We start from the raw sequence: 27,833 nt of genomic DNA, 5'->3' as shown, positions 1-27,833 counted from the left end.
TACTGCTTTCTCCTCAGTGAGTTAGAATCAACCCTGTAATCTGCACCTGGCATATGTATGAGGACAGGTGACACACGCCCGGCGCTGACATGTACAGGTAGTCCAGGTGAGGCTTTAGGATCTTGACTGAAACAACAGGCCATTCATAGTCCAAGCAAAGCTTGGCCCTTGGCCCTTGTCACTGTGGCCTTTTGAAGTTCAACAACAAATAGTCCCTCTGACTTCTCATTTCTTCATTTTTAGCTTTAGGCTATATTACTGACCACACAGATCTTCCCTCAGAACAGATTTTCACACACAGATGTATGTGTCTCCTTGTTAATGGCAACCCAGCTGGCCTGCCTGACGCCTTTTCCTCATGGCACTTTGGCAAGAGATATGGAATAGCCAAAGGTCCATGGGAACTAGAGAAGTGTCAGCAACAAAGCATCCCATTCTTGTGTGTTTTATTCTTGGCTGTGACGACATAAAGGAGTGATCTGGGGGTGCCTGGGTGGCTCAGTAGGTTAAGTGTCCGACTTCAGCTCAGGTCATGATCTCACGGTTTGTGGGTTCAAGCCCTGCATTGGGCTCTGTGCTGATAGCTCATAGCCTGGAGCCTGCTTCAGATTCTGTGTCTCCCTCTCTCTCTTACCCTCACCGCTCACGCTGTCTCTCTCTCTCTCTCTCAGAAATAAATAAAAAAACATTAAAAAAAAAAAAAAAAGAAGCGGTCTGACTGTTGCTTTAGTTCCCACCTCCATAATCTCCATAAGCACCTCCATGCGCCCCTGGATAAATGTGATAAAAATAACAATAATAAACACAAAGAATAAACTCTCGTGTAATGAGGGTCAAAGCTTCTCTAGAACACTTTGCTATTTTTAACAAACAGAATCCAAGTAAAAGTAGTTTTTATCATAGTCTCTTAGTGACCCCCCCCCCCATCACCTTTGTTCTGCCATCCTTTCCGCCGGATAACTGTCCCCAAGTCCCTCCCATGTAGGTATCACAACACCTCTGGGCTCATAACTGCTCCCCCCCATGACTTATCCTCAATCCCATGTAAATACGTCAAAAAGGAGGCAATGAGATGTTCCGTCACCAAGAGGCTGAAGATGGGACAGAAGTTCAGAAATGTCGGAAAATCTAAACAGAATAAAATTTTTCTTAAAAAAAAAAGTGGAGGAAAGACTTCCATTTTCTGGTTCCACATTTAAAGAGCTTGGAAGTCATCAGACTGTCCCAACAACAAGAAGCTGAGGAGATTGAAAGACCAGCAGCTCTGTTTGGATCTAGAAGAGAAGGGAGGACACAGGGCAAACTGCTGTCCCCGGGGTCAGAGAAACGGGTGTTAACAGGGAGTTCCAGCTATGGGAGCAGAGACTCAGAAGTGACGCTGCCATGGGGACCAGTGCTGGGGTGGGAACCTGAGCTGTAAGTGATGTCACGCTTCATGTGTTCGAGCCCTGCGTCGGGCTCTGTGCTGACAGCTCAGAACCTGGAGCCTGCTTCGGATTCTGTGTCTCCCTCTCTCTCTGTCCCTCCCCTGCTCGCTCTCTCTCTCTCTCAAAAATAAATAAACATTAAAAAAAAAGACCTGTCCTCAGTGGAAACTCGTTAAGCAGAGCCTAACCTGGTAGGCTATTATCAGAGCCCAGTTGACCTAGGAAAGAGAAATCCCCAAGTCCAGCTCACTGAAATTGGAGAGAATTTCCCCCAAATTAAAATCAGAAACCAAACCACAGATCCAGGAAGCTTAAGGAGTACCAAGCAAGTTAAATACAAAACAAAACAAAGAGGAAGGGAAAAAAGTGAGACACACTTGTGAAGTTCACAGTCCAGAGGCATAGACTCACTAAAGACTGAGACCCAATCATAGGATTAAAGTACACCTTCTCATTTGCCTCACCACCACATTACTGAAGTCCTGTTTATGACAGCTTCTTTCACCCAGTACATCATATCTGGCTATCAAAAAAAAATTTACAATTACAAGGCATACCAAAAGGCAAAAAACACAATTTGAAGAGACAAAGCAAGCAACAGAACCAGATATAATGGGGATGTTAGAATCATCAAATTGGGAATTTAAAATAACTCTGATTACTTTGTGAAGGGCAATAATAGAGAAAGTAGACAGCATACAAGAACAGATGGACAATGAACAGAGAGACAGAAATCCCGAGAAAGAACCAAAAAGAAATCTAATGATAAAAACACCATATAACAGAAGTAAAGAATGACTTTGATGGGTGTATTAGTAGACTGCACACCACTGAGGAAAGAATCTCTGAGCTGAAGGATACACCAGGAGAATCTTCAGAAAACAGAAAGAACAAAGACCAAACAAAACAGAAGAGAATATCCAAGGACTCTGGGACAACTACAAGAGGTGTAACATATGTATAATGGGAATACCAGAAGGAGAATAAAGAGAGAAAGTAATAGAAGAAATGTTTGAAACAATGTTAACTGAGAATTTCCCCCAAATTAATATCAGAAACCAAACCATAGATCCAGGAAGTGTAAGGAATACCAAGCAGGATAAATACAAAAACAAAACAAAACCAAATAAAACAACAAAAACCCTACTCCCCAGCATATCCTTTTCATATTACAAAAAAACAAAAATAATGAAATAATCCTGAAAGAAAACAGAGGAAAACACTTTTTCTATAGAGGAACAAAGATAAAAGTTATATCTGACCTCTCAGAAACCATGCAAGCAAGAAGAGAGTGGAGGGAAGCATTTAAAGTGTTAAAGAGAAAAAAACCTACCAATCTAGAATTTTGTACCCTGAGAAATTATCCTTCAGAAGTGAAGAGGGGCACCTGGGTTGGCTCAGTTGCTTGAGCATCCGACTTCAGCTCAGGTTATGATCTCATGGTCTGGTCTGTGAATTTGAGCCTGGCATCGAGCTCTGTGAGGACAACTCAGAGCCTGGAACCTGCTTCAGAATCTGTGACTTCCTCTCTCCCTGCCCCTCCCCTGCTCACACTCTGTCTCTCAAAAAATAACTAAGGGTATTTTAAAAAAAATTTTTTTAATGAAGGAGAAGTACTCTCTCAGACAAAAATTGAGGGGAACTTGTTTCAGTAGACCCACCTTGCCAGAAATGTTAAAACAAGTTCTTCAGAGAAAAAGAATATAATAAAATTAGTTCAGCAGCTTGTATCTATATAAAGAAGAATATCAAACAAGGAATAAGTGAAGGTAAAATAAAAACTTTTATTTTTCATATTCTTGATTGATCTATTATTCAAAATAATAGAAAGTGTCTTGAATTATGTATGCTTATGTGTATATTATAGATATGCTCATGTATGCTTATGTGTGTATATATATATATACATATATATATACATATATATATATGTAATTGAAATGAATGACAGTGGTGATACACAGGACAAGATGAAGAGATTAATATTACTTTGTTATTGGGGCACCTGGGTGGCTCAGTTGGTTAAGTATCTGACTCTTGGTTTTAGCTCAGGTCATTTCCCGTGGCTTTGTGGGTTTGAACCCCACATCAGGCTCTGTGCTTGCAGTGTGGAGCCTGCTTGGGGTTCTCTCTCATGCTCTCTCTGTCTCTCTCTGCCCTTCCCCCACTCATGCTATCTCAAAATAAATAAATAAAACTTTTTTAAAAGATTATTTTGTTATTGTAAAGTATTTATGCTGCTATGAAGTGGTATAATGTTATTTGAAATTGGACTTGGTTACTTAGTTGTAGATGTATTTTGCAAATTCTTGGGCCACCACTTAAAAAGGAAAAGAAACATATGATGTGCTAAGAAAGGAGAGAAAGTGGAATCATCTAAAATGCTCAGTTAAAACCACAAAAAGCAGAAAAAGAGTGGAGGACAAAAACAGGAACAAATAACAAGGCAACAAATAGAAAACAGTAATGAAAATGGTAGATATTAATCCAACTATAGCAGTAACCACCTTGAATGTCAGTGGTCAAAATGCACCAATGAAAAGATAAAGATTGTCAGAGTGGGTCAAAAAACACAACCCAACTACATGTTGTTTATTAGAAACCCATTTTAAATATAAAGACACATAGATTAAAAGTAAATGGATGCAGAAAATATACCATGCTAATGCTAATTAGAAGAAGGCAGGAGTAGCTGGATTAATTTCAGACAGAGCAGACTTCCAAGTAAGGAAAGTTACCAGGGATAAGAAGGACATTGCATTATGACAAAATGTGGGTCAGTTACCCCCAAAGACATAAAGTTCTTAACAGTGTGTACCAGTGCGCATGGGAAAACAGAGCATCGCGCTCATAGAACAGCAAGTCTACTATCCATGAGAGTGTGAACCCACTGTGACAGCTGGAGACTCCCAATGCCCTTCCCACAAAAAATGGATGGGTCTTTCAGGCAGAAAATCAATAAAGATGTATTGAACTCAACTCCATCAATCACAGATAGACACCTATGAAATATCCAACAACAGCAGAATACACATTTTTCTCAAGCTTGTATGTAACATTCACCAAGATAGACCACATTCTGAAACATACAACACACCTTACCAAATTTAAAAGAAAACAATAATTCATACAGTGTCTGCTCTTAGACCACAGTGGAATTAAACTAGAAATTAATGACAGAAAGATAACTGGAAAATCCTCAAATGTGTGTAGGTTAAACAACACATTTCTAAATGACGTGTGAATCAAAGATGTTAAAAATTATTTTGAATTTGGGTGTTAACTAGACTTACTGGGATCTTTTCACAATATATACGAATATCAAATCCTGTTGTAACCTGAAACTAATACCGTGTTATCTGTTGATTATACCTTGATTAAAAAATATTTTGAACTAAATGAAAATGAAAACAATATCAAAATTTGGGGAATGCAGTAAAAGCAGTGCTAAGAGGGAAATTTATAGTATTGAATGAGTATGTTACAGGAGAAGAAAGACCTGAAATTGATAATGTAAGTTTCCACCTTAGGAAACTAGAAAAAGAAGAAAATAAATAATGAGAATTAGAACAAAAATCAGTAAATTGAAAACAGGAAATCAATAGACAATATCAACAAAACTAAAAGCTGGTTTTTTGAAATGATCAATAAAGTTGGTATACCTCTAGCCAGACTAAATAAGGAAAAAAAGGAGAGGACACAAGTTACTAATAGCAGAAATAAAAGAGGACACATCACTACAGATCCCATGGAAACTAAGATCATAATAAAGGAATACTGTGAACAACTCCATGCCCCCAAATTTGATAACCTAGATGAAATGGATCAATTCCTTGAAGGATATATCTGTCACATCTACCAAAACTCACCCAAGAAGAAACAGATTGTCTGAAAGACCAGATCTATTAAAGAAATCAGATTAATAATTAGTAACCTTTCAAGAATAGAAAGCATCAAACCCGGTGGGTTCACTGGTGAATTCTACCAAACATTTAAGAAGATATTATACCGGTTTTCTGCAGTCTCTTCCAAAGAGTGAAGCAGAGGGAATACTTCCTAAATCATTCTGTGAGGCCAGTATTACCCTAATACCAAAATAAGATAAAGGTATTTTATTTTATTTATTTATTTATTTATTTATTTATTTATGATAAAGGTATTATAAAAAGAGAAAACTACAGACCAATATCTCTCATGAACATAAATGCAGAAATCTTCCAAAAAAATTAACCAATCGAATCCAAAAAAGTATAGAAAGAATTATACACCATGGTCAAGTGGAATTTTTCCCAGGTATGCAAGGCTGGTTCAATAGTCAGAAATCTATTAATGTAATCTACTCCATCAGCAGGCTAAGAGAGAAAAATCACATATTAATAGATGCAGAAAAATCCTTTTACAAAATCCAACACCCAATCATAATAAAAACTCTCAATAACTAGGACTAGAGGGGAAGTTTCTCAACTTGATAAAGACTATCTACAAGAAACCTACAGCTAACATACTTAATGGGGAGAAACTCAGAGCTTTCCCACTAAGATCAGGTACAAGGCAAAGATGTCCCCTTTCAGGCATTCCTTTTCAAACTCAGACTGGAAGTCCATGACATGCAGTTAAGCAAGAAAAGGAATGAAAAGGTATATAGATTGGTAAGGAAGACATAAAATTGTCCTTTATTGCAGATGCCATGATCATTATCTATGTAGAAAATCCAAGAGAATTGACAAAAAAGACTTTTTAGAATTAATAAGCAATTATAGCAAGTAGCACTTGTTAGAGAATTTGTTAGAAATGTAAATTCCCAAGCTCACCAAAACCTACTGAATCTGAAACTCGGGGGATAGGACTGTGTTTTAACAAACCCTCCAAGTGACTATAATGCACACTTAAGGCTGAGAATCACTGGTGTAACCTTTCTTTATGGTTCTTAATATGTCAACCCAGATGCCTTTCATAATCTGACTTTATCAAATTGGTGCTTACATTCATTGTTATAAAATTAGGCATCTTCAGTTTAATTTAAGCAAAATTATGAAATGGTCAAATTAGTTTTTGTCATCCTGTTACCTCTTTTCATCAGCCCATTTTCTTGTCTTGCCTTTATCTCTCAAGGCCCTCTTTGCTGAAACTCAAGAACCTTCTCTTTTAGGGTTAAAGGCCCCTGATTAGAGGCCCCTAAGGAATAAAATCTAAAAATACAATATCTCTAATTGTAAAATATAGGGCATTGGCAGACTAATTAGGGAGGAAGGTAGGGATGGCATTGGCCATGACCTTTCCAGAGTCCACATATTGCACCCAAAGACAGATGCCCTTTCATCCGACCTTAGAAGAGGAAGACCCTCTTCCTTTCACTGTCTGCTTCTCAAGAAGAAGGTTGATGCTGTTTTAGAGGATCTGGAGATTGGATTCCCTGACTGGGTACTTTTTCATCTCCTCCATATTTTTCCTGAGCCCTTTCTCCCAATTGCACCTGTTCATTTTTTCATCCACGTGGTACTGTGTAGCCTGTAACATTTCCAGTGAAACAATGCAAAGATTTGATGAGTATTTACAGATCACTTGGGCTTCCCCAGGGCGCCAGCTCTCTCCCGAGGGGATTAGATGGGAATAAGTCATATTTGGCTGGTGTCTCCTAGCCCTGAGGTTTACTTTAAACTGATTACTAAAATTCATTCTCCTACCCTGTTCTACTCTGTGCTCCTAGGGCACAAAACAAGGTGATCCACGGTTCCATCTATCCAAGAATCCCAGCTACCTAAGTGATGGTTGAGTTTAAACAAAATGCATAGCCGTGAGTCTTGCCAATAGTCTCCCTTTCCTCTCTGCACACACGTGCTCACAGACAGATAGATGCACATATACACCCACAAAGGTCATTGAGGCTCTCTGAGCCCTGCACACATGTGATAGACAAACTCAGCAAAACCCCTCAATTATTTGTTGTTACTGAAAATCCCTACGTTTGGCTTTTTCTTTCACAATGTTTTGAACTGCCTGAGTGAGCCAAATTCTCCCTTTCAAGTTATCAGAACTCAGCAGGTTTCGTAAAATTGCTCCTAAATAGGGTGCTGTCTGGTTGAGGGGACTCACAGAACTTTCCAGTAGAAGCAGGTGGATCACAATATCTCAAGTATGGAATGAACACCCTTTGGAACATGGACTGATGAGGTTAAACATGAATGTGGTTTATAGTCTGCTAATTATGCCCAGAGTTGCAGGGAACTGAGAGAGGTACACAGCTGAATCCTCAGAAAGATTTCTCTCCATGAGCAAAATGAAAGGGAGAGTTGAAGCAGGTATCTAGGTACTGAGCCAGCTATTCCACACTACAACTCCACCTCTCTTGTTGAGTGACAGGCCATTTGGGGAAGGATTCTAATTAGTGCGTTTGGCCATCTTCACTGATCAGACCACCAGAAAATTACTCTACTACCAACACTTAAATATTCTTCATAGGGAAAGTAAAAAATACTAATGATAGTGTTCGTCCTGAGATAACTACAAAAATATTGTCAGTGCCACCTGTGAGCTAGTGCCACCCCTGACTACAGAAGTCAGGCAATCCTGAATCACTGTTCCACACAACTATAGTTGAGTCGGCTCAGCAAGGCTCGTCATAGGTGAGGATGTACCTCTATATTATTGTGGCTAAGAGAAGTACAATTATTTTATTTATATCCAAGCCATGGAAAGTTGTATTTCTTAGTTCTCTTTTCGGAAATGTGGTCATCAGAGACTGACAAAAGTCCTTCTGAACCACTGAAAGCACACCTTTTGATAAATGGATAAACATTCATGCAGCTCAGAGCTTTGCATTCATAAGCATTCATAATGACCTCCAGGACAATAACTACTAAAAACCCTCTGTTCTTCCTTAAGGAAGATCCAAAATTTGAGACTTTGAGCAATATAATCCCAGCAATCAGGGTACCAGGACAAATAGAAGAGGAGATAGTGTACAAAATGGAGAATATACCCTCATTTAAACATTTATGAAACTTATTCTGTTATGTTGATGATGATTGAATTTGTTGTTCTAAATGTAAATGATCTACAAATCTTGGTGTGATCTGAAGCTTTTTTTTCTCAGTAGAAGAAAATTTCTTGAATGAGAAATAATGAGAAAAGTTAAAAACAGGATCAAGGTGCTCATTTCAGTAAACATTTTGGAAATTTTGCCAGATGCCAAAATATGGTAATGAAGTGGAATGACAAGAAATAGTCACTCCCTTCCCTCACCATCACTTTTATGCAACATAGTATCTGAAATCCTAGCCATAGCAATTAGGTAAGAAAAAGAAATAAAAGGCATCCAAATTGGAAAGGAAGAAGTAAAACTGTCACTATTGGCAGCTGACATGATACATAGGTTTATATAGAGAACACCCTAAAGACCCCACCAAAAAAACTATTAGAACTAATAAATGAATTCAGTAAAGTTGCAGGATACAAGATCAATATACAGAAATCTATTTCTATACACTAATGATGATGTAACAAATGCAGAAATTAGGAAAAGAATTCCATTTACTATGACATCACAAAGAATAAAATACCTAGGAATAAATTTAACCAAGGAGGTAAAAGACCTGTACTCTGAAAACTATAAGACATTGATGGAAGAAATTGAAGATGACACAAATAAATGGAAAGTTATGCTGTGTTCATGGATTGGAAGAATTAATATTGTTAAAATGTCCTTACTACCTAAAACAATCTATGGATTCAGTGCAATCCCTATCAAAATACCAATGATATTTTTCACAAAACTAGAACAAATAACCCGATGGAACCACAAAAGACCCTGAATAACCAAAGTAATCTGGAAAAGAAAAAAGAACATAGATGGAGGTATCACAGTTTCAGATTTCAAACTATACCACAAAGTTATCATAATCAAAACAGGATGATATGGGCACAAAAACAGACACACAGATCAATAAAACAGTATAGGGAGCCCAGAAATAACCCCACATTTATATGATCAGTTAATCTATAACAAAGGAGGCAAGAACATACCATGGGGAAAAGACTGTGTCTTCAACAAATTGTGCTGGGAAAACTGGACAGCTACATGCAAAAGAATGAAACTGGAAGACTTTCTCATACCATATACAAAAATTAGCTGAAAATGTATTAAAGACTTAAATGTAAGACCTGAAACCATCAAATTCCAAGATGAATTTTACCTAAGCAATTGTAGGGATTTTTTTTTTTTTTTTTGGATTTGTTTCCTTGAGCAAGAACAACAAGAGCAAAAATAAACAAGTGGGACTATATCAAACTAAAAAGGTGTTGCAGTGAAGGAAACCACCAATAAAATGGAAAGGCAACCTACTGAATGGAGAAGATATTCACAAATGATGTATCAAACAAGAGGTTAATATGTAAAATATATTACAACCTTACAGAACTTGTAGAACTCTTACAATGTAAAATTGTTTTTAAAAAAACAACCAATCTGATTTTAAAATGAGCAGAGATCCTGAATAGTCACTTTCCAAAGAAATACAGATATCCAAGGGACACATGAAAAGATGCTCAACATTATTAACCATCAGGAAAATGCAGATCAAAACCACAATGAGATACCTCACAGTAGTCAGAATGGCTGTTATCCAAGAGACAAGAAATAGCAAGTGTTGGTGAGGGCGTGGAGATAAAGGGAAACTTGTGCACTGTTGGTAGGAATGTATGTGCAACCACCGTGGAAAACAGTATGGAGGTTCCTCAAAATATCAAAAATAGAACTACCATATGATCCAGCAATTTCACATCTAGCTATTTATCCAAAGGAAATGAAGACAATAATTTTAAAATCCATATGCACCCCTGTGTCTATCACAGCATTATTTATAATAGCCAAGATATGTTAGCAACCCAAATGTCCATTGATAGGTAAATGGATAAAGAAGAAGTGGAATATTACTCAGCCATAAAAAAATAATGAAATCTTGCCATATACAACAACATGGATGGACCTTAGTAATTATGCTAAGTGAAGTAAATGAGGCAGAGGAAGGCAAATACCATGATTTCACTCATATGTTGAGCCTGAAAAACAAAACAAACAAACAAAACAACAGAAATGCACTCACAGATTAGAGAACAAACTGATGGTTGCCAGAGGGCAAGAGGGTGAGGGATGGATGAATGTGGCAAAGGGGATTAAGAAGTAGAATCCTCTAGCTACAAAATAAATAAGACATGGGGATATAAATTAGAGCACAGGGAATATAGTCAATAATACTGTAACAAATTTGTAGAGTGACAGATGGGAACTTAGAACTATTGTAGTGACCATTTCATAATATATATTAATATCAAATCACTATGTTGTACCCCTGAAACTAATACCATATTGCGTGTCAGTTATTCTTCAGTTAAGAAAATTGTAATTTTCCATTTGGTTGCTACATTTATCCTTCTGGCCCAGAAAATTGTTTGATGTTCACACTGGGATGAAATGAACCTAATCCTATTGCTGCTGGTTTATCTATTTTTCAAAATGTATTCAATGTGTTATACTGGTTCTTACCTACTTTTCAGAGAAGAAAGATTTATCCCTAATGACAGAGAGACAGAGACTGCCCAAAACCAGATGTGACACTAACAAGGAAGAGGTGAAAGATGAAATCAGTAAGTTAAAAGATACAAACTTACGACCATAACGAAAATCGAAAAACTGAATCAGAACAGTACAACCACGATGAGCCAAAAGAAGAAAAAAAGATAAGAGGTAAAAAAAAAAAAAAAATTCATTAATAGTAACTGAACAAGAAAGCAATAACCTAAAGCAATCCATTTCAGTAACTGATGGCTAAACAGCTTTCGGTTCATAGCTCTGCCCCTCTTCTCCACCCACTTAAAGATGTACCTTAAAGGAAATGAAACCAGGAGAAGAAAATATGCAACAGGAAAATGGAACCATGCGGCTGCTTCCCTGTGTAGATGATGGTTCATGTCTGGGTTTTGAACTGGAGAGACGATCTAAACTCTGTGGACTGCTACATCAGAATGGTGTGTGTCCCAGGAATGCGGAGCAAATCGTGGTTTAAGATATTCGACTTCTCTCACAAGAATGAGTAGCACCCAGATTCTCAAAGTCTGGGCATCGCCTCACTGAGCTGTCCCTCTCTTGTCCCATTCCATCAGGCTCTGGTTTGATAAAGCACAAACTCTTGATTGAAACAGAAGATAACCCAACCCCAATATGATAGCAAAAGACTCGTGGAATCACCTTCCTGACAGCTGGAAGTGGTGGGTGAGACAGGAACACAGCATGCAAAGGGAAAGCATAGACTCACCCTCGAAGAAAAGGAAACGTAAGGAGCAGACACACATTCTGCACGATGGCTTAAGAGTATAACTTACACTCTTAGAACTTAATAAGAGTATAAATGTATTTTTAAATAACTTAAAGACAAGGTGATAGAATACGAATGAAATGTAAAGAAAAATTGAATGTTAACAAATCAAGAACAAAAACAACATTCATGCAGAAATGAAATATAAATTTAAAATGTGAATGTATGTAAGAGACCCTGTTGAAAATCTGTTAACTGACAATAGAGAAAAGACTTTCTATGGTAACAGCAAATACAGATGAAAGACAAAGAGATTAAAGACAGAGGGAATCTAGAAGATACGAAGACACTCAAATATTACACGATCCGAAGATAATAAATGGAGTCTCTGACCAGAGATTCTAACAAATGGAAAAGAGGTATCTTGAATGATATAAAGTAACTTTCCTAGAAGTGAGTCAAGAGCCAAGCCTGCTCCAGCAGATAAGACATAGAATGCTTAAGGTCCAAACACATTACGGTTAAGCTGTTAACCCCCAAGGATAAAGAAAAGAATTCTTCAGGCGTCAAACTTGAAAAAGCCAATTTTCTGCAAGAGAAAAGATTTCTCCATTGCCACATTTAGTGCCATGTTACCTGAAAATGGAGGAAGGAAGTGACCAAAGGAGGTTGTATTCAGCCAAGATGCTATGAAAATATAAAGACGACAGGGAGCCGTGTCCAGACTTGAAGAGTGAAAAGCAACTTGGAGATCTTTTTTGAATAAAATAATTGATAATGAGGTTTGGCCCGCAAAACAAAATATCAAAATAACCTGGATACAGAGAATTCATGGTAAAGTGGCGAGAAACATAGGTATGTTTAAATGTGGAACTAATCCTCAAGTCTGTGAGTTAATGTTACAGATAGAATGTGGATGCTATAAATTGAGCAAAAGAAAAATAGTAACTAAACCATATGAAATATAGGGAGCCAGAGACAGAAAAAAAGTAGGAATGTACTTTATATTCTCATCTTTACCAGCAAGGAGTCAGTCAGTATTGTCTAAAATTATACCAGGTATTTAAGATGCAAAATTATTCCAATCTCTTTTTTTTTTTTTTTTACCTTGGAATGATCATTTAGAACATAGTAATTATTATTGTGCAGAAACTTTTAAGCTTACCAATTCCTTCTCTTTCGTATCTACTATTCAACCATAATCAAAACTTACACTTTTTATCTTAAAAAATAGTACCCAGATGGTCCCATCTTATAAAAGTCTGTGCATATAGGTCTTAAAAAGCAGTGCAATGCTGTTCATCTATTGTTAATAAAGATTACTTCTACATTGTGAGGCCTTCTCTTAAAATTTAATATTTGTAACTATTTGGATTTTAAATGATTCTAAATCATTATACTCTGTCTTACGAAAACAGCTATGTGCATTTTTTCAAAACCTAGAAAAATTCTGCCCAAAATGGTCACTTGTAGGCGATACAAGTATTTGGAATTATTTTCTTCTCGGTACTCTTGTGGGACTTTTTAAATTTGAAAAATTAAAGAATCAATAGTTAAGAGTGAATAGAGGGTGAGGATAAGAGAATATGATACCATGTATTTGAAGACATTCCCTCCTGCATGACTGCTTAATAGCACTGAAATCCCCACATTTGTCTTTTTAAAAAAACATTTCTTTATTTTTGAGAGAGAGGGAGAGAGAGAGCACAGAAGTGGGAGAAGGGCAGAGACAGCCAGAGACACAGCATCCGAAGCAAGCTCCAGGCTCTGAGCTGTCAGCACAGATCATGACCTGAGCCGAAGTCAGCTATTCCATCTGAACCACTCAGGAGCCCTCCAGATATGTCTTAATGGTTAGTTGTAGAAGCCGCTGGCTCATGGTGAATGTATATTTATGGAAATGACTTAAGGGACAACTTTTTTTCCACTAGAAGGCATAGAACAGACAGGTCTGGGAACCCCGTGAATCAGGACAGGAGAGATACCCTTTGAAAACAATTGGACTTTGGGACCCAGTCATTTTTGAACAGCTTTTATTGAGAAATCATTGACACATAATAATATTCACTCTTTTAATGTGAACAGTTCAGTGGTTTTTAGAATATTCCCCAAGTCACTGTGTGACTCCACCGTCACCCCCAAAGGATACCTGGTACTCTGTTCCTCTCTCCCACAGCCCTGGGCACCTGCGAATGTCCTTTCTGTCTCTCTAGATTTGCTTATTCTGGACATTTCATATCAATGGAATCATACAAATGTGGTCTTTTTGACTGGCTCCCTTCACTCAGCATGTTTTCAAGGTTCACCCACATTGTAGCACGTATCAGCACTTCATCTCTTTTAAGGCCGAATAATGTCCATTGTATGGATATATCACATTTTGTTTATCCATTCATCCCTTGATGAGCATTCTGGTTGTTTCTACATCTTGACTCTCATGGAGAATGCTGCTGTGAACATTCATTAGCAAGTTTTTATGTGGATGTATGTTTTCATTTTGGAGGTTTATACCTAGGGATGGAATTGCTGGGTCCCCTGGTAACTTTGTTTTGAATCTCAAACATCTAAACTTGCCTCTTCCTCTTTGTTCGCAGGCGGAAATGGTGCATAGTGCTTTCCAGGCCCAGCGGGCTTTCCTTCTGATGGCCTCTCAGTACCAACAACCCCAAGAGGTAAGAGTGTATTCCCAGAGGCAGGGCTGCCTAGAGAATGGGCTGTGTGAGCAGACAAGAAAGCAGCAGAACCGTTTCCTCTGAGAGACATCCCAAGAGTGAGATGTGTAGCGTATAAGTCTGTCTCTGGCCTGGAACACTTCTTCTGCCTTCATAATCTTTTCGTGGCCAAATTCATACTATAACAATTGACATCACCGGTTTAAAAGGTCAATCTATTTATGTCATCTGTAGCCTGTTCTTTTTCTTCACTTGAAATGTAGTTGTTTAGTTGACGTAGACAATGTTATGTTAGTTTCAGGTGTATAACAGAGTACATTATGCGCTGCTCACCTGGATGAGTGTAGTTACTCTTTCTCACCACGATAAAGATGATGTGATGAGGGGCGCCTGGGTGGCTCAGTCGGTTGAGCGTCCATCTTTGGCTCAGGCCATGATCTCATGGTCTGCAGGTTCGAGCCCCTCATCAGGCTCTCTGCTGAGAGCTCAGAGCCTGGAGCCTACTTCAGATTCTGTGTCTCCCCATTTCTCTCTTCCTCTCCCCAGCTTGCACTCTGTCTCTCTCTCTCTCTCTCTCTCTCAAAAGTGAATAAACATTAAAAAATTTTTTAAAAAAGAAGATGTGATCAGATAGATAACCAGATAGATTGATAGATAGGCAGACAGACAGACAGACAGACACCATGGAATGTTAGCCATAAAAGAGAATGTAGCCTATTCCTTTTACTAGCCTCACAACCATTTTACTAACCAAGGAAGAATTTACTACACACGCAGCTTTGTAAGGATGGAGACGTGTGTTCTGCTGTGGATGCGTTTTCCTCCTTGGCCTTCGCAACCCCTGCTGCCCTCTCCCCCCTCCCCACCTTTGCAAAAGGGAACAGTGAAACTAGATCATTAGCCGGCTTTTCTGTGATTAGAGTTTACTACTAATTTTTAGTTCATGTTTTGTAATACTTTGTTATCAAAACCTGTTCACATCTATCATCATCTATAAATTGCCTTCTGAATTTGATTAGCTTTGATTTCATAGTTGGCATAGATATAGGCTTTCTTAAATGTATCGTGTGTGTGGATAGTTAGGGAGTGCCAGTGTAGTCTCTAACAACTTTGAACCTAACATCACATTGCCACATGAGGCCCAGAGCAAACTTTCATATAAAAATGATAGTGGATGTGGGGCGCCTGGGTGGCTCAGTTGCTTAAGCATCCGACCTGGGCTCAGGTGATGATCTCATGGTTTGTGAGTTCAAGCCCCGCATCAGGCTCTGTGCTAACAGCTCAGAGCCTGGAGTCTACTTTGGTTCTGTTCTGTCTCACTCTCTCTCTGCCCCTTCCACACTCACACTTGCATGTGCGTGCTCTCTCTCTCTCAAAAATAAGTAAATATTAAAAATGTTAAAAAATAACAGTGAATGTTAAGAGCAAAGTGATGGTTGGCAGGGGTCCTTCCCATTCCCGAGGCCATTATGAATGTACCACATTCTAAACCCAGCACGCCCCCCCACCCTGCCCAAACCACAGACATTGTCTCATGTAAATAACATTGTGCTCTCTACCAAGGATTCATAATAACCACGTTTTGACCATGTTTATTGTGTAGTGAATGAAATTATTCATTAAAAGGTAGATCTATGGTCTTTAAGCATCCGACTTCTGCTCACGTCATGATCCCATGGTTCGTGAGTTCAGGTCCCACATCAGGTGAGCTCCAGCCCTGAATTGGGTGAGCCATATTTCTCTCTCTCTCTCTCTCTCTCTCTCTGTCTCCCTTTGCCCTCATGAGATTCTCTCTCTCTCTCCCTCTCTCCCTCCCTCTCTCTCCTTCTCTCTCTCTCTCTCTCTCTCTCTCTCTCTCTCTCTCTCTCTCTGCCCTGTGCTCACTATGCCCTCTCTCCCAAAACACACACACACACACACACACACACACACACACACACACAAACAAAAAATAGGTCTACGACCAGCATACAGTGTTAAACAAGAAAAAAATAAGAATTGTTCTTTTCACTAAATATTCTGCATCAGAAGTTTGATACAACCATATAAATATAAAAGGGACTCCTCGGTGGCTCAGTAGGTTGAGCAGCCTACTCTTGATTTCGGCTCAGGTCATGATCCCAGTGTGGTGGAATCAAGCTCTGAGTCAGGCTTCACACAGAACTTGAAGTTTGCTTAAGATTCTCTCTCTCCCCCCCCCATCTGCCTGTCCCCCACGCATGCCCATGCTTTCTCTCACAAAATAAGAAAATTAAAAATAAATAAATATAAAAGATAATTGGATGTTCATTACAATACAGTAGCTTAAATTGAATAGCTCACAAACTCTGAAACAAACCCTGGAAACTGAAGACGTTTTGCTGTGAATCCTGAGAAACTGGGGCTTTTAATTTCAGGGGAGGAAGCTCTCAGCTCCATAAATGGGTGAGACCCGCCACCCTCCATGGAGCAGCGGTTCCCAGCCCAGCCTGGGCAGTGGCATCACCCGGAACATTTTTTTTTAAATACCAGCGCCTGGATCTCACTTCAAGAAGGTCTGGTTTAAGTGGTTCAAGGACTGATCTTGGCCTTGAGAGTTTTGTGGGCTTATCAGGTGATTCGAACTTGCACCCAGAGAGGCCAGCCACCCTGCCCCCCCACCCCGCCCAACCTCACATGGCTGTATCACCTCCTCCTGTGAAATGGGAAGTTAGCACACAGCCTAGGCAGGCAGTTTCGTAAGGATGGAGACGTGTGGGGGCGCCTGGGTGGCTTAGTCGGTTAAGCGTCCGACTTTCGCTCAGGTCATGATCTTGTGGTTCGTGGGTTCGAGCCCCGCGTCAGGCTCTATGCTGACTGCCAGCTCAGAGCCTGGAGCCTGTTTCAGTCTGTGACTCCGTCTCTCTGTGACCCTCCCCTGCTCACGCTGTCTCTCTCTCTCTCCTAGGAATAAATAAAACATTAAAAATTAAAAAAAGGATGGAGACGTGTGTTCTGCTGTGGATGCATTTTCCTCCTTGGCCTTCTAAACCTGCGTTTAGAAGACCCCTGCATCCTTCTCCCCACCACCTTTGTGAAAGGGAACAGTGAAACTAGATAATTAGCAGGCTTTTCTGTGATTAAAGAGGGAACACTACTTCGGTGCCTCACTGGGAGTCTCAGGTGCAGGGAAGAACCATGACCTTCCTCGCTGGTGCCCCCCCCATGCCAGTCCCTTTTCTAAACACAAGAGACCTCTCCATGGGCCTTGCAGGCCTGGCAACATGAAGGTCACCCGTTAAATACTGCGCGAAGTGAACGGGTGAAGGAATGAATGAGTGCCGCAAAACAATGGCATTCCAAAGTGAGCTGTGGTCAGGGACGCCTGTGGCTTAGATGTGGCTGTGCAGACTCTTGGGAATGACAGCTGTGGTTCCCCGTTCTTACTCTACTGCATGTTTTTTATTATTATTATTATTATATTTTATTTATTTTTGAGACAGAGACAGAGCGCAAGCAGGGGAGAGACAGAGAAAGAGGAAGACACAGAATCTGAAGCAGGCTCCAGTCTCTGAGCTGTCAGCACAGAGCCTGACACGGGGCTCGAACCCACAAACCAGACACTCTGAGCTGAAGCCAGACACTCAACCAACTGAGCCACCCAGGCGCCCTCTATTGCACTCTTGATAAAAGGGGGAGGCGTGGATCTGTTGCAGGGGACCCCTTCCCAGGAAGTGTTTTCTGTAGCACTCATCACAGTGCTCCAAGCGGAATAAGGCCCAGCAGGATCAGGGAGGCACAAGGCAAAGCAGGTTTTTGATGTCCACCTCCCTCTCTGCCTGCTGCGTCTTTACCCATAGCTCTGTCTTAGTACATCCACCAGATAGAACGGCAGATTTGAGGGGTCAGGCCTTGATTGTACCCATGTACCTTCTAGAAGATACAGCATAAAGGAAATTACCAGGAAACAGGTGGCATTTTCTCATGGGGACAGTATGATAACATCTGCATCTTCCTCTCTCCTTCCGTTGAGGAGAGTAGTGACTCCTATTATTTCAGCTCATTGGTATGTGGCTGTGGCTCCCAAACTTCAGTGTGTATGGAAATCACATCCAGGGCTGTTAAAACAAAGATTTCTGGGCCCCTTTTACAGTTTCTGATTCAGTAGATCTTGGTTGAGGCCCAAGAATCTGCATTTCTGAAAACTCCCATGGGGGGGTGGTGCCCGGGTGGCTCAGTTGGTTAAGCATCTGACTCATGATCTCTGATCAAGCCCTGTGACAGGTTCTGCACTGACAGGTTGGAGCCTACTTGAGATTCTCTGTCTTTCTTGCTCTCTCTCTGTCTCCCTCTCCCTCTGTCTCTCTCCCACTCACGCTCTCTCTCTCTCTCTCAAAAAAAAAAAAAAAAAAAAAAAAAGGGTTCCCATGTGATGGTGATACTGCTGGTCCAGGGCCCACACTTAAGAACCTGTGGAATGTGGATTGCACCCAGTTACACCTCCAACTCAAATTTATTTTAGACTCACATTTCTAGGCCACTGATTCTCAAAACTTTAATCTTCATTTGAATGACCCAGAGGTGCTCTGCAGAGTCTGTTTCAGTAGGTCTGGGGTAGGGCCCAAGCATCTGCATTTCTAGTCAGCTCCTGGGTGATGCTAATCCTATCGGCCTGTTGCTAATCAGCTGTGAGCAGCGAGAATTTAGACATCACCACCTGAAATTCCCACATGCACAAAATCCCTTAGCAATCAAATGTCACCTCCCTGTTCTTTCCTCCTAACATTTATTTGTGCATCGAAGTAGATGGTGCTATACTGCGTAACAAACATCTCCAACATCCTAGGGACTCATAACAGCTGAGGTTTCTTTCTTGCCTACTACATGCCTATTACAAGGCAGCGTACTCCCTACGCGGTGAGTTACTAAATAGTAACTCCTATGTCTATTTCTTTAGAGTTGTAATAGAGCTCTAAGAGAAAAGGGTAGAGAATGAATCTTTAACAGGAGTTTCAGGCATTAGGAAAGAAGATATGGCAGGTACCAGATATCCCAGGGGGTGGCCTTCCATCTCATTAATAAAGAAGTCCTCCTGTGCTGCAGAAGCAGAGTGCAAAGTCAAAGCTACCTTAGGTCAGTTGTGGCCTGAGGGTTATATAAGCTAGATGCCCAAGACCAGAGGTGAGCACCCTGGGCAGCTGGAAGCTAGCAACTTGCTGGAACATAGAAGAGCACTGATAAAACACAAAGAACCCACAGCAGTGCAAACTCAAAAGTATTCAGTCAACAAACATATTTTTTTTTGAAGTGCATAGTATAGACCAGGCACCATAGAGACATCCATGCGATGGGGCAGGGCCTTGGAGACCAGGAGATACAGATTGTTCGGGGGGAAGTGACCTTAGAGGTCATCTCTTGCAACACTTTCGATTTAAAGGTGAGCCAGGAGAGGTTCAGAGAGAGGGTGACAGGTTTGCTCATTAGTCCCTGGGCTGATAAATTTCCCCCAGATTTCTGGTCCCCAGAGATCTCAGACACCATGTTTCGCACTGCCCAGCTATCACCAGTGCTCTACACTGTGGCTTTAAAACAGAGTTCTGGGCTCCAAAGAGACTAAATTTAGTAGGGGGTGACCATCGACAAGTATTTATCAATTATAAAACTGCTGCTCAAGCCAGATGAACCATTAGTGTTACTAGAATCTAGATAAGAAGGATCTCATAGACAAAGGTGATCAGGAAAGGCATCACAGAGGAAATAAAATGATAATACAAGAGTAATAATACAACTTCTTCTAATATAGTATTAGTATTATAGTAATATTAATATTAATAATGTGAATTTGTTAGCACAAACTCAAAAAATTTTTTCTGGGTTAAAGATGTCTGGGGAAATCCTATAATCTGTTCAGAAAAGAAATATGTTAAACGTTATTAAACCTACATTTTCCCAAACTTAATTGACCATGGAGGCTCTTTTTTTTTTAATGTTTGTTTATTTTGGAGAGAGCACAAGCAGGGGGGAGGCAGAGAGAGAGGGAGAGGGAGGATCTGAAACGGGCTCTGCACTGACAGCCCAATGTGGAGCTCAAACCCACAAACTGAGATCATGACCTGAGCCGAAGTCAGATGCTTAACTGACCGAGCCCCCCAGGCACCCTGACCGTAGAGGCTTTTTGAAGAGGGACATGTATTCATGTCCTGTAGAAGGCTGATGCACCAGTTTGGAAAATGCAGACATGCATGTTTCTTTTAGGCTGGTCTAGATCCTTGATGGTTGTTGCTTTGCATGGATTGTAACTATCAGGAGGCTGTGGTATGCAGAATTCCAAGATGGCCCTGAGATCCCCACTGCCTAATGGACACTCCCAGTATAATGTCCTTTTCTAGAATGTAGGTGACATATGTGATGTGGGATAGCATTCCTTTGTTTAGGTTATGAGCAGGGAGATGGGGTGTCACTCCTGCAATTGTTATGTCATGTAAGACTGTCGTGGTGGGTGGACAGAGACTCTCCTGCTGGCTCTGAAGACCTAAGCTACTGTTCTCAGAGGGCAGCCTCTAGGTGCTGAGAGGGACCCCTGCCAACAGCCAGCAGTAAAACAGGGATCAATCCCTCCAACAATCCATGTGAGCCCTGGAAAGGACCCCAAGTTCAAGATGGAACACTGCCAACACCTTGATTCAGCCCTGACACCGGGTCGGAGAGCCTGGCTTGACTTTGCCTAGATTTCTGACCTACAGACGCTGTGAGGTGATAAATGGGTGTTGTTTTAATCCACTGAGCATGTAGTGATTTGTTATGCAGCCATAGAAAGGTAGTACAGATTGCCTTCATTCCCTTCTCCTTGCCAGACTTTAAAATAATTAACCAGGTTCTTAAATAAGGCTGTGAGCCACAAACCAAAGCATGATGCCTCCCTGCCATTTGCTTTCCCTTCCCTGCCTGCACCCTCCTCCATCCACACTCACCCCTCCTTCTCTCCTGGAAGAAGCAGGGTAAGAGGTGTATCTGCAGCCCCGATTGATGATGATGAGAGCCGTTTTCAAACTTTCCTCTCTTACTTTGGAGTAAGAAATGTGTTCCTTATATTCTCCAACATAAAGGCTTCCAAAATTTTCTTCAACCATGGACCCATAGAAGTATATCTTGTTTCACCACCCAGTTCTACAAAGCCACAGTTATGCTCACCAGGTTTGCTACATTCTGATATTTTTCTTCTAGTCCGTTCTGTGGACCCACTGAACCGATTTCATGAAGGGCTAATGTAATGAATGGCTCATCACATCTTGCATTTGAAAGCCTCCGTCTCGTTGACCTATTCCAACACTCGTGATACAGAACAAGTTCTAAAACATGGGCAGAACGTCTCATGCTTTTCTTGTCTCTCCTTGTTGTGATTTACAGAAATAATCTTTAAGCCCAAGAATGGCCTAGTTCTTACAGTATTTTGGTCTAGGAATTTTGGTGACAATTTATGAGGCCTGTCTTTTCCCAGTTGAGGAAAGGATTCTCACATGGAAAGTGGCCAAGCCCCCGTTCTATAAGTGCAGAATTTTTTAAGGGAACCTGGAGCACTCAACTATTCATTTATTTTTAGAATAGGTGGTTATAAGGAAACTGTTATTTCTAACCCACAAGCATGAGAAATGAAGTTCAATGACATGTTAACGACCTGGCCACTGGACCCAGACTTGGGCCCTGTTCCCATACTCCCCATTTAGAGTCCTTCCCACAGATACTACATGCAGGAAGAGGCACCTTACACAGTCATTTGTAGTAGCTGTGTGTCAAAATAAAACTGCAGGGGAGTCTGGGGGGCTCAATCGGTTAAACATCCATCAGACTCTTGATTTCAGCTCAGGTCATGATCTCACAGTTCATGAGTTCAAATCCCCATCAGGCTCTGTGCTGATAATGCAAAGTCATCTTGGGATTCTCTCTCTCCCTCCCCCCCCAGTAAATAAATAAATAAACAAACTAAAAAATTTATTCACAAAAAGACAAAAACCAGGGCCTCCTGGGTGGTTCAGTCATTTGAGCATCCCACTCCGGCTCAGGTCATGATCTCACGGTCTGAGAGTTTGAGCCTCACATCAGGCTCTGTGCTAACAGCTCAGAGCTTGGAGCCTGCTTGGGATTCCATGTCTCCCTCTACCTCTGCCCCTCCCTGCTTGCTCTCTCTCTCTCTGTCTGTCTCTTTTGCTCTCTCTCTCTCAAAATTAAACATTCAAAATTTAAAAAAAAACAACAATAGAACATAGGAAATGTTCGCTTGAATAGGAAAAGGTGAAACCCATGTTTATTGTCATTGAAAGATCTCACATCACCTGGGAGAGATGTGATCTTTAATCATCTCCACCCTAGGTGACCCCAAAACTCTGCCCTGCGCTGAAAATGTGATCTCCAGTAGACCAGTGCCTCTGAGGCTAGATATGGGCATCGCCCCCAAGGAAGGCTGTCACCACGGGGTTCCCAAGAGGTTTCCCTCCAAGGCCCGCTACCCCTAGCCCCAGTTAATTGGCAGGAGGAGAGAGGAAGCTTCGGCGTGGTGAATTGCACCTGCCGTGGGCAATTACAGTAGGCATTCTCGTTCCCTCCTGCATAGGCCTTCCGTATTTTTCTCCAACATTTCTCATGCTGCCAAAACCTGACAGTGAAATGGTGTGTGTGTGTGTGTGTGTGTGTGTGTGTGTGTGTGCGCGCGCACACACACATGCGCACATGTATATGTGCGTGTTCAAATGGAATTAATGTGCACCACTCCATGGAGAAAAAATATTAACCCTAAGTTTCCAAGTTCAGGGAGGATGATTTATGGTCACTGACCGCCACTGTGGATTTTATTCTATTGAAAAGACCAGGAAGTCTGGCTTTTTTATTCTCCCAGGAGAGAGAGAGAGAGAAAATTTCTTCTACTTGCTCTTCTTTTCTGTCTCTATTTGGACTTGCGTTGTAAAAAGAAATAGTACTTCCTGTGTATAGAGCAGGAACCTAAAACTGATTGTACTTTCGTTGCTTATACAGTGTGGAAATTAGAAGGGGAGGGAGATGAGCGCCTCCTCTGCCCATTCCTCCATCTACGAGTGGATGTGCATGCCCCTGCACAGTGCTCTCCTCAAAGTACCCATTTAATTGATTTTCTAATGCATGGAACATTAAGAGTTTGTTAATAATTTGTTCCTCTTAAACTAAACAAGAAAGCTTAATGGCAGTAACCTTATGACTTTAGATAATTGTTTGATACATGATAGATCCAGATTACTACTAGGCATAAATATATTTGAGACTTTTATAAAACATGTTAATTTGTGAGAGTCATGAGGAATAGAAACTTGGACTTGGATCTACTTATTGGCTCTGCAAATCCAAATGCAAGAAAATCAAACTTATCAGAGTCTCCTTAAATTAGAGAATCTTCTCTCTTTTCCTGAGTGACCACTGGCAAATTAATCTGGTAGAGTTCACAATACGTTTACACTGAGCCATTCTAACCAAACAAACTCGTGTAAATTGTCCACCTGGGGAAAGACAGTTAAACTCAGCCCATGTTTCCTTATCTTTAAAATGGGAAGGTCACCTGGCTGGCTCAGTCAGGAGAACATGTGACTCTCCATCTGGGGGTCATGAATTTGAGCCCCACATTGGGTGTGGAGTCTACTTAAAAATATAAAAAATAAAATGGGGATAATAGTTCCTACCTCAGAGAGCTAATGTGAGGATTAGATGAGAAAAGGCATGGGAGTGTCAGGTGACTGAGTAGAAGAATTCAGTGTTAGGGGTGTCCAACTGCTTTAGGAAATAGTCCCCAGATCTCAGAGGCATACCCTAGTAGGCATTTTCTCCTTGCTTAGTAAGGTCTGCTCTGGTGATTTTGGCTGACAGTCAAGGTCATTCAGGGTACCGGGCTTCTTTCATCTTGTGGTCCTACCTCCTCTACATCCTCAGCCATTGAATTGGGAACAAGAAAGCTGGATCATTCCTGAGAAGGTTCCATAGGCCAGGTCTGAAAATGGCATGTGTCTCCTCCACTTTCATTCAGTTCCATGGCCATTCCTACCTGCAAGGGATGCTGGGAAATGTCATCAACCCGTATACTGGAAAGGAGGTGTTCTCAGGTGTGGTGAATGTCTAGCCAGTCTGCATGGGTAACTTGGTTTGACTAACGTGAGGTCTGTCTGAGTGGAAAAATATCGTCTTTCTAAACATTCCTTCAGGTTTTTCCCAGTTAATCCCCCAGGAACCATCCAGAGAAAGACAAGACAACCTTCAAATCCAATGACCGAATTTGTTTTTATTGTATCTGGATAGAGAGAGAGATACAGACATAGATACACATATACAAGTATCTTAAAGTTTTTAAAAAAATTTTTTAATGTTTATTTTTGAGACAGAGAGAGACAGAGCATGAGTGGGGGAGGGTCAGAGAGAGAGGGAGACACAGAATCTGAAGCAGGTTCCATGCTGTGAGCTGTCAGCACAGAGCCCGACGCGGGGCTCCAGCTCGTCAACCATGAGATCATGACCTGAGCTGAAGTCGGAAGCTCAACCGACTGAGCCACCCAGGTGCCCCTTAAAGGTTTTTTTTGATTGGAGTGATTTCATCCTTGTTGCTTCTGTGGCATTTTACCATAACTACACAATGTCGAGTTATTGTCCAATATTTTAAAATGCCAGACAAAACCGTTCTGTAACTTTGATCTCTGAGCATGCCTTGGGTAATTTAGGTGGTGCTGGTGGCAGGTCTGGAAATTGTAAAGGAAAAGCAAACAAAGCCAAACTCACAAGTGTTGCCTAAGTCCGTGCCCAGAAAATGTCACCGCATCATCGCTCAACCAGGGTTGCTGAATTTTCTTGAGAGATTTGGCCATGACTAGCACCTCGAAGTTGTCTTGCGAGGGGGCATATGACAGATAACATAATGCAATAAAGGAATTCTGGCCCTAATGTAAAATGAATGCCTGCTTTAAAGTTTTTTTTGAAAAAGTGTGGTTTTCTTTCCTGAGGACATTTAAAAATCAAGACATCAAGAAAATATTCTGCTAAGTAAGTGCTATGAGTATGTGCCAAGCAAGCATTTTAAAGGGATTTTTAAATATGTAATTCCACATTTATCTTGAAAGAAAAAAGAAGAGAAATAAAAGATAAGAAGTTTGTATCCTTTGTATCATACTCAGCTGCGTTTTCATTTAGTGCTGGTATTTTCCAGTGATCAGGAGTAGCCCTTTAGCATCGAACCAGCGGCTCACTTTGTAGCCTTTTCCGAATTAACTCTATATTCATGCTTCATAAATATGCCTAAGTTTCTGCTCTTACTGATATTACTAAATGCACTGTTTCTCTCTCTGCTACTGACACAAAGGCAACCAAAGGCAATAATATATATGCTTTTAATTTCTAGAGATGAGTATGTAGACTTAGGCCCAACTACCAGCTGTGCTCACAATAGCCTGTGACGAGCGGGTAAGACCGATAGCTTACCCATATGGCAGGATTGCCTGTGTGTAACCAGGAACCTTGTGAGTAGATCGGAGTGGTGGAGGTGGAGAAGTCAGGCCAGAAGAAGCCTTTGCTTTCCATAGGCGCCTTTCCATGGCAAGAAAATCACCCTGGAAATGACCCCCTGGCTAGCGTGTGAAGGCTGGAGATAGATGCTGGTTAGCGAAAAAATAAAGCACCAGGGAAGGAAGGAGAGGAAGGGGATTGTGTGATATCATCAGGGTCTGCTCGAGTTGACAGCCTGAAGCTACCCAGTCAGTGCTGAATGCCCACAGGAAAGCTAATCATTAGTTTATCAGGATGCAGAGAGGAAGATAATCAGAAAGGAGGGTAATTCTGTCATTCTTCTGCCCAGACTGTTTGTTTTAGGAACATAAAGCTGTCAATGGGCCTGTGAGCTGTGACCGTGGGTTAGTAGCTTTAAAGGTATTTAGAAACCCAGGACTTTGGAGGCAGAAAGGATTTGCTAAGATCCTGTCCTGTAGGCCGTCATTCTGTGGTGACTTTTTTTTTTTTAATCTGATAAGGCACATTAGCTCATCTCTCTTTGTGTAAGACTTGAATTAGATAATGAATGGCTGCCCAAAGGAAGTGAGGTAGTTTTCACACACAAGGGATTTGGGGGATTATCCATGGGGTAAAGGTTAATAAAGAAGGATAACGTCCTTTGTTTTATCAACTATTTCATACTAAGTTTGTTTCGTTCCAGACTGCCTTGAAGGCAAATTCTCCGCAGAGGCTAGAATATGACCCGTTTGCTCCATCTTTAATAAAATGGTTACTATTTATCATTCTCCATTGCAAGGCTAAATATTTGGTTGCTAGTCACCATAAATCCGCTGCAAAAAAAAAAAAAAAGTCCCCAAGTTTTTCTTGTAGGACCTGGATCAGAAATTAAAGAGAGGCGATTGAGTCAGTCCACAAATCTTTATAAAAGCCACACGTGTGTTGGCCGTCCGATTGGCCATTTCTCGCGGTTTCGGGAGCCTTAACCCGGGCCCTGTTTGCAGGGCGTGGATTCCACCCATCTGTACACAGCCGTGCATGTGAACACACTAGAGCCAGAGAAGGTAACTGCCGCTGGTATTCTAATCTGGATCCGCCAGCACAAAGTACTTAGCAGAGGGCACGGTCCGTTACTTTTTATGGTCATGTTCTATATTTGAATGTGCTGGGGGACGGGTCACATGACAGAAACCATCATTTGATATTAGTGTTTACATGCACCGACGAGGGAGATCTAGATTTAAGCCTCGCTGTGCAGGACTTTTAATTTGTATAGTTAGCTCTTAATTGAAAACGCAGACACTTCCCTAAGCACCGGCACTACAGATAATCCGGAATGAAGTGTACGAGGAGACAGGCTGCTTACTGCGCACGAATGTGCTGTGCCTGCCAGAGACTGTAAAACGTACATTTTGACCAGGAGGGAGTCAACTCTGCCAGAATCATCGACCAAAGTTCACCACTTCACAGCCTCTGACCTCCTCACTTGAGCAAGGGAGGCTTTGCTGGTGGCAGCTTATTTTTGAAGGGGATGCATTTCCCAAACTTGGAGAGAAGAAAACACACACAAGCTTTTTTCCTTCTCTTTCTGCCCCACATTGTTTCCCCACTGCAGCTTAATATTTATTTAGGTTTCCAGTGGCAAATGCATAGAGAATATGCTTCTCCTTTGATGATTACTTCTTTTCATATATTAAACAAGAAAAAATGTTTTTTTAATTTTTATTTTTTTTCTTAGTTTATTGTCAAGTTGGTTTCCATAGAACACCCAGTGCTCATCCCAACAAGTGCCCTCCCCCATGTCCATCACCCCCCTTCCCCCCCCCACCCCCATCAGCCCTCAGTTTGTTCTCGGCATTCAAGAGTCTCTCATGGTTTGCCTCGCTCCCTCTCCCCAACTATTTTTCCCCTTCTCCCCCATGGTTCTCCGTTAGCTTCCTCCTAATCCTCCTATACATGCA

At 41.0% G+C, this 27,833-nt stretch overlaps 1 protein-coding gene across 3 annotated transcripts in view; it reads left to right on the top strand.

The window, feature by feature from the left end:
• Nucleotides 1-27,833, top strand: part of CAP2 (cyclase associated actin cytoskeleton regulatory protein 2) — a 148,082-nt gene that overhangs the window by 39,104 nt on the left and 81,145 nt on the right. For all 3 annotated transcript variants that reach the window (XM_039248598.1, XM_039248595.1, XM_039248597.1), the window contains exon 4: nt 14,332-14,409. In XM_039248598.1, the coding sequence (XP_039104529.1) occupies nt 14,332-14,409 (78 nt within the window). The remainder of the gene's footprint in view (nt 1-14,331; nt 14,410-27,833) is intronic.

The sequence above is a fragment of the Hyaena hyaena genome, unplaced genomic scaffold (genome assembly GCF_003009895.1).
Source record: "Hyaena hyaena isolate Hyena2069 unplaced genomic scaffold, ASM300989v1 scaffold_313, whole genome shotgun sequence".
In the NCBI taxonomy this organism is placed as follows: Eukaryota; Metazoa; Chordata; class Mammalia; order Carnivora; family Hyaenidae; genus Hyaena; species Hyaena hyaena.
This window is presented reverse-complemented; position numbering and strand designations above follow the sequence as displayed.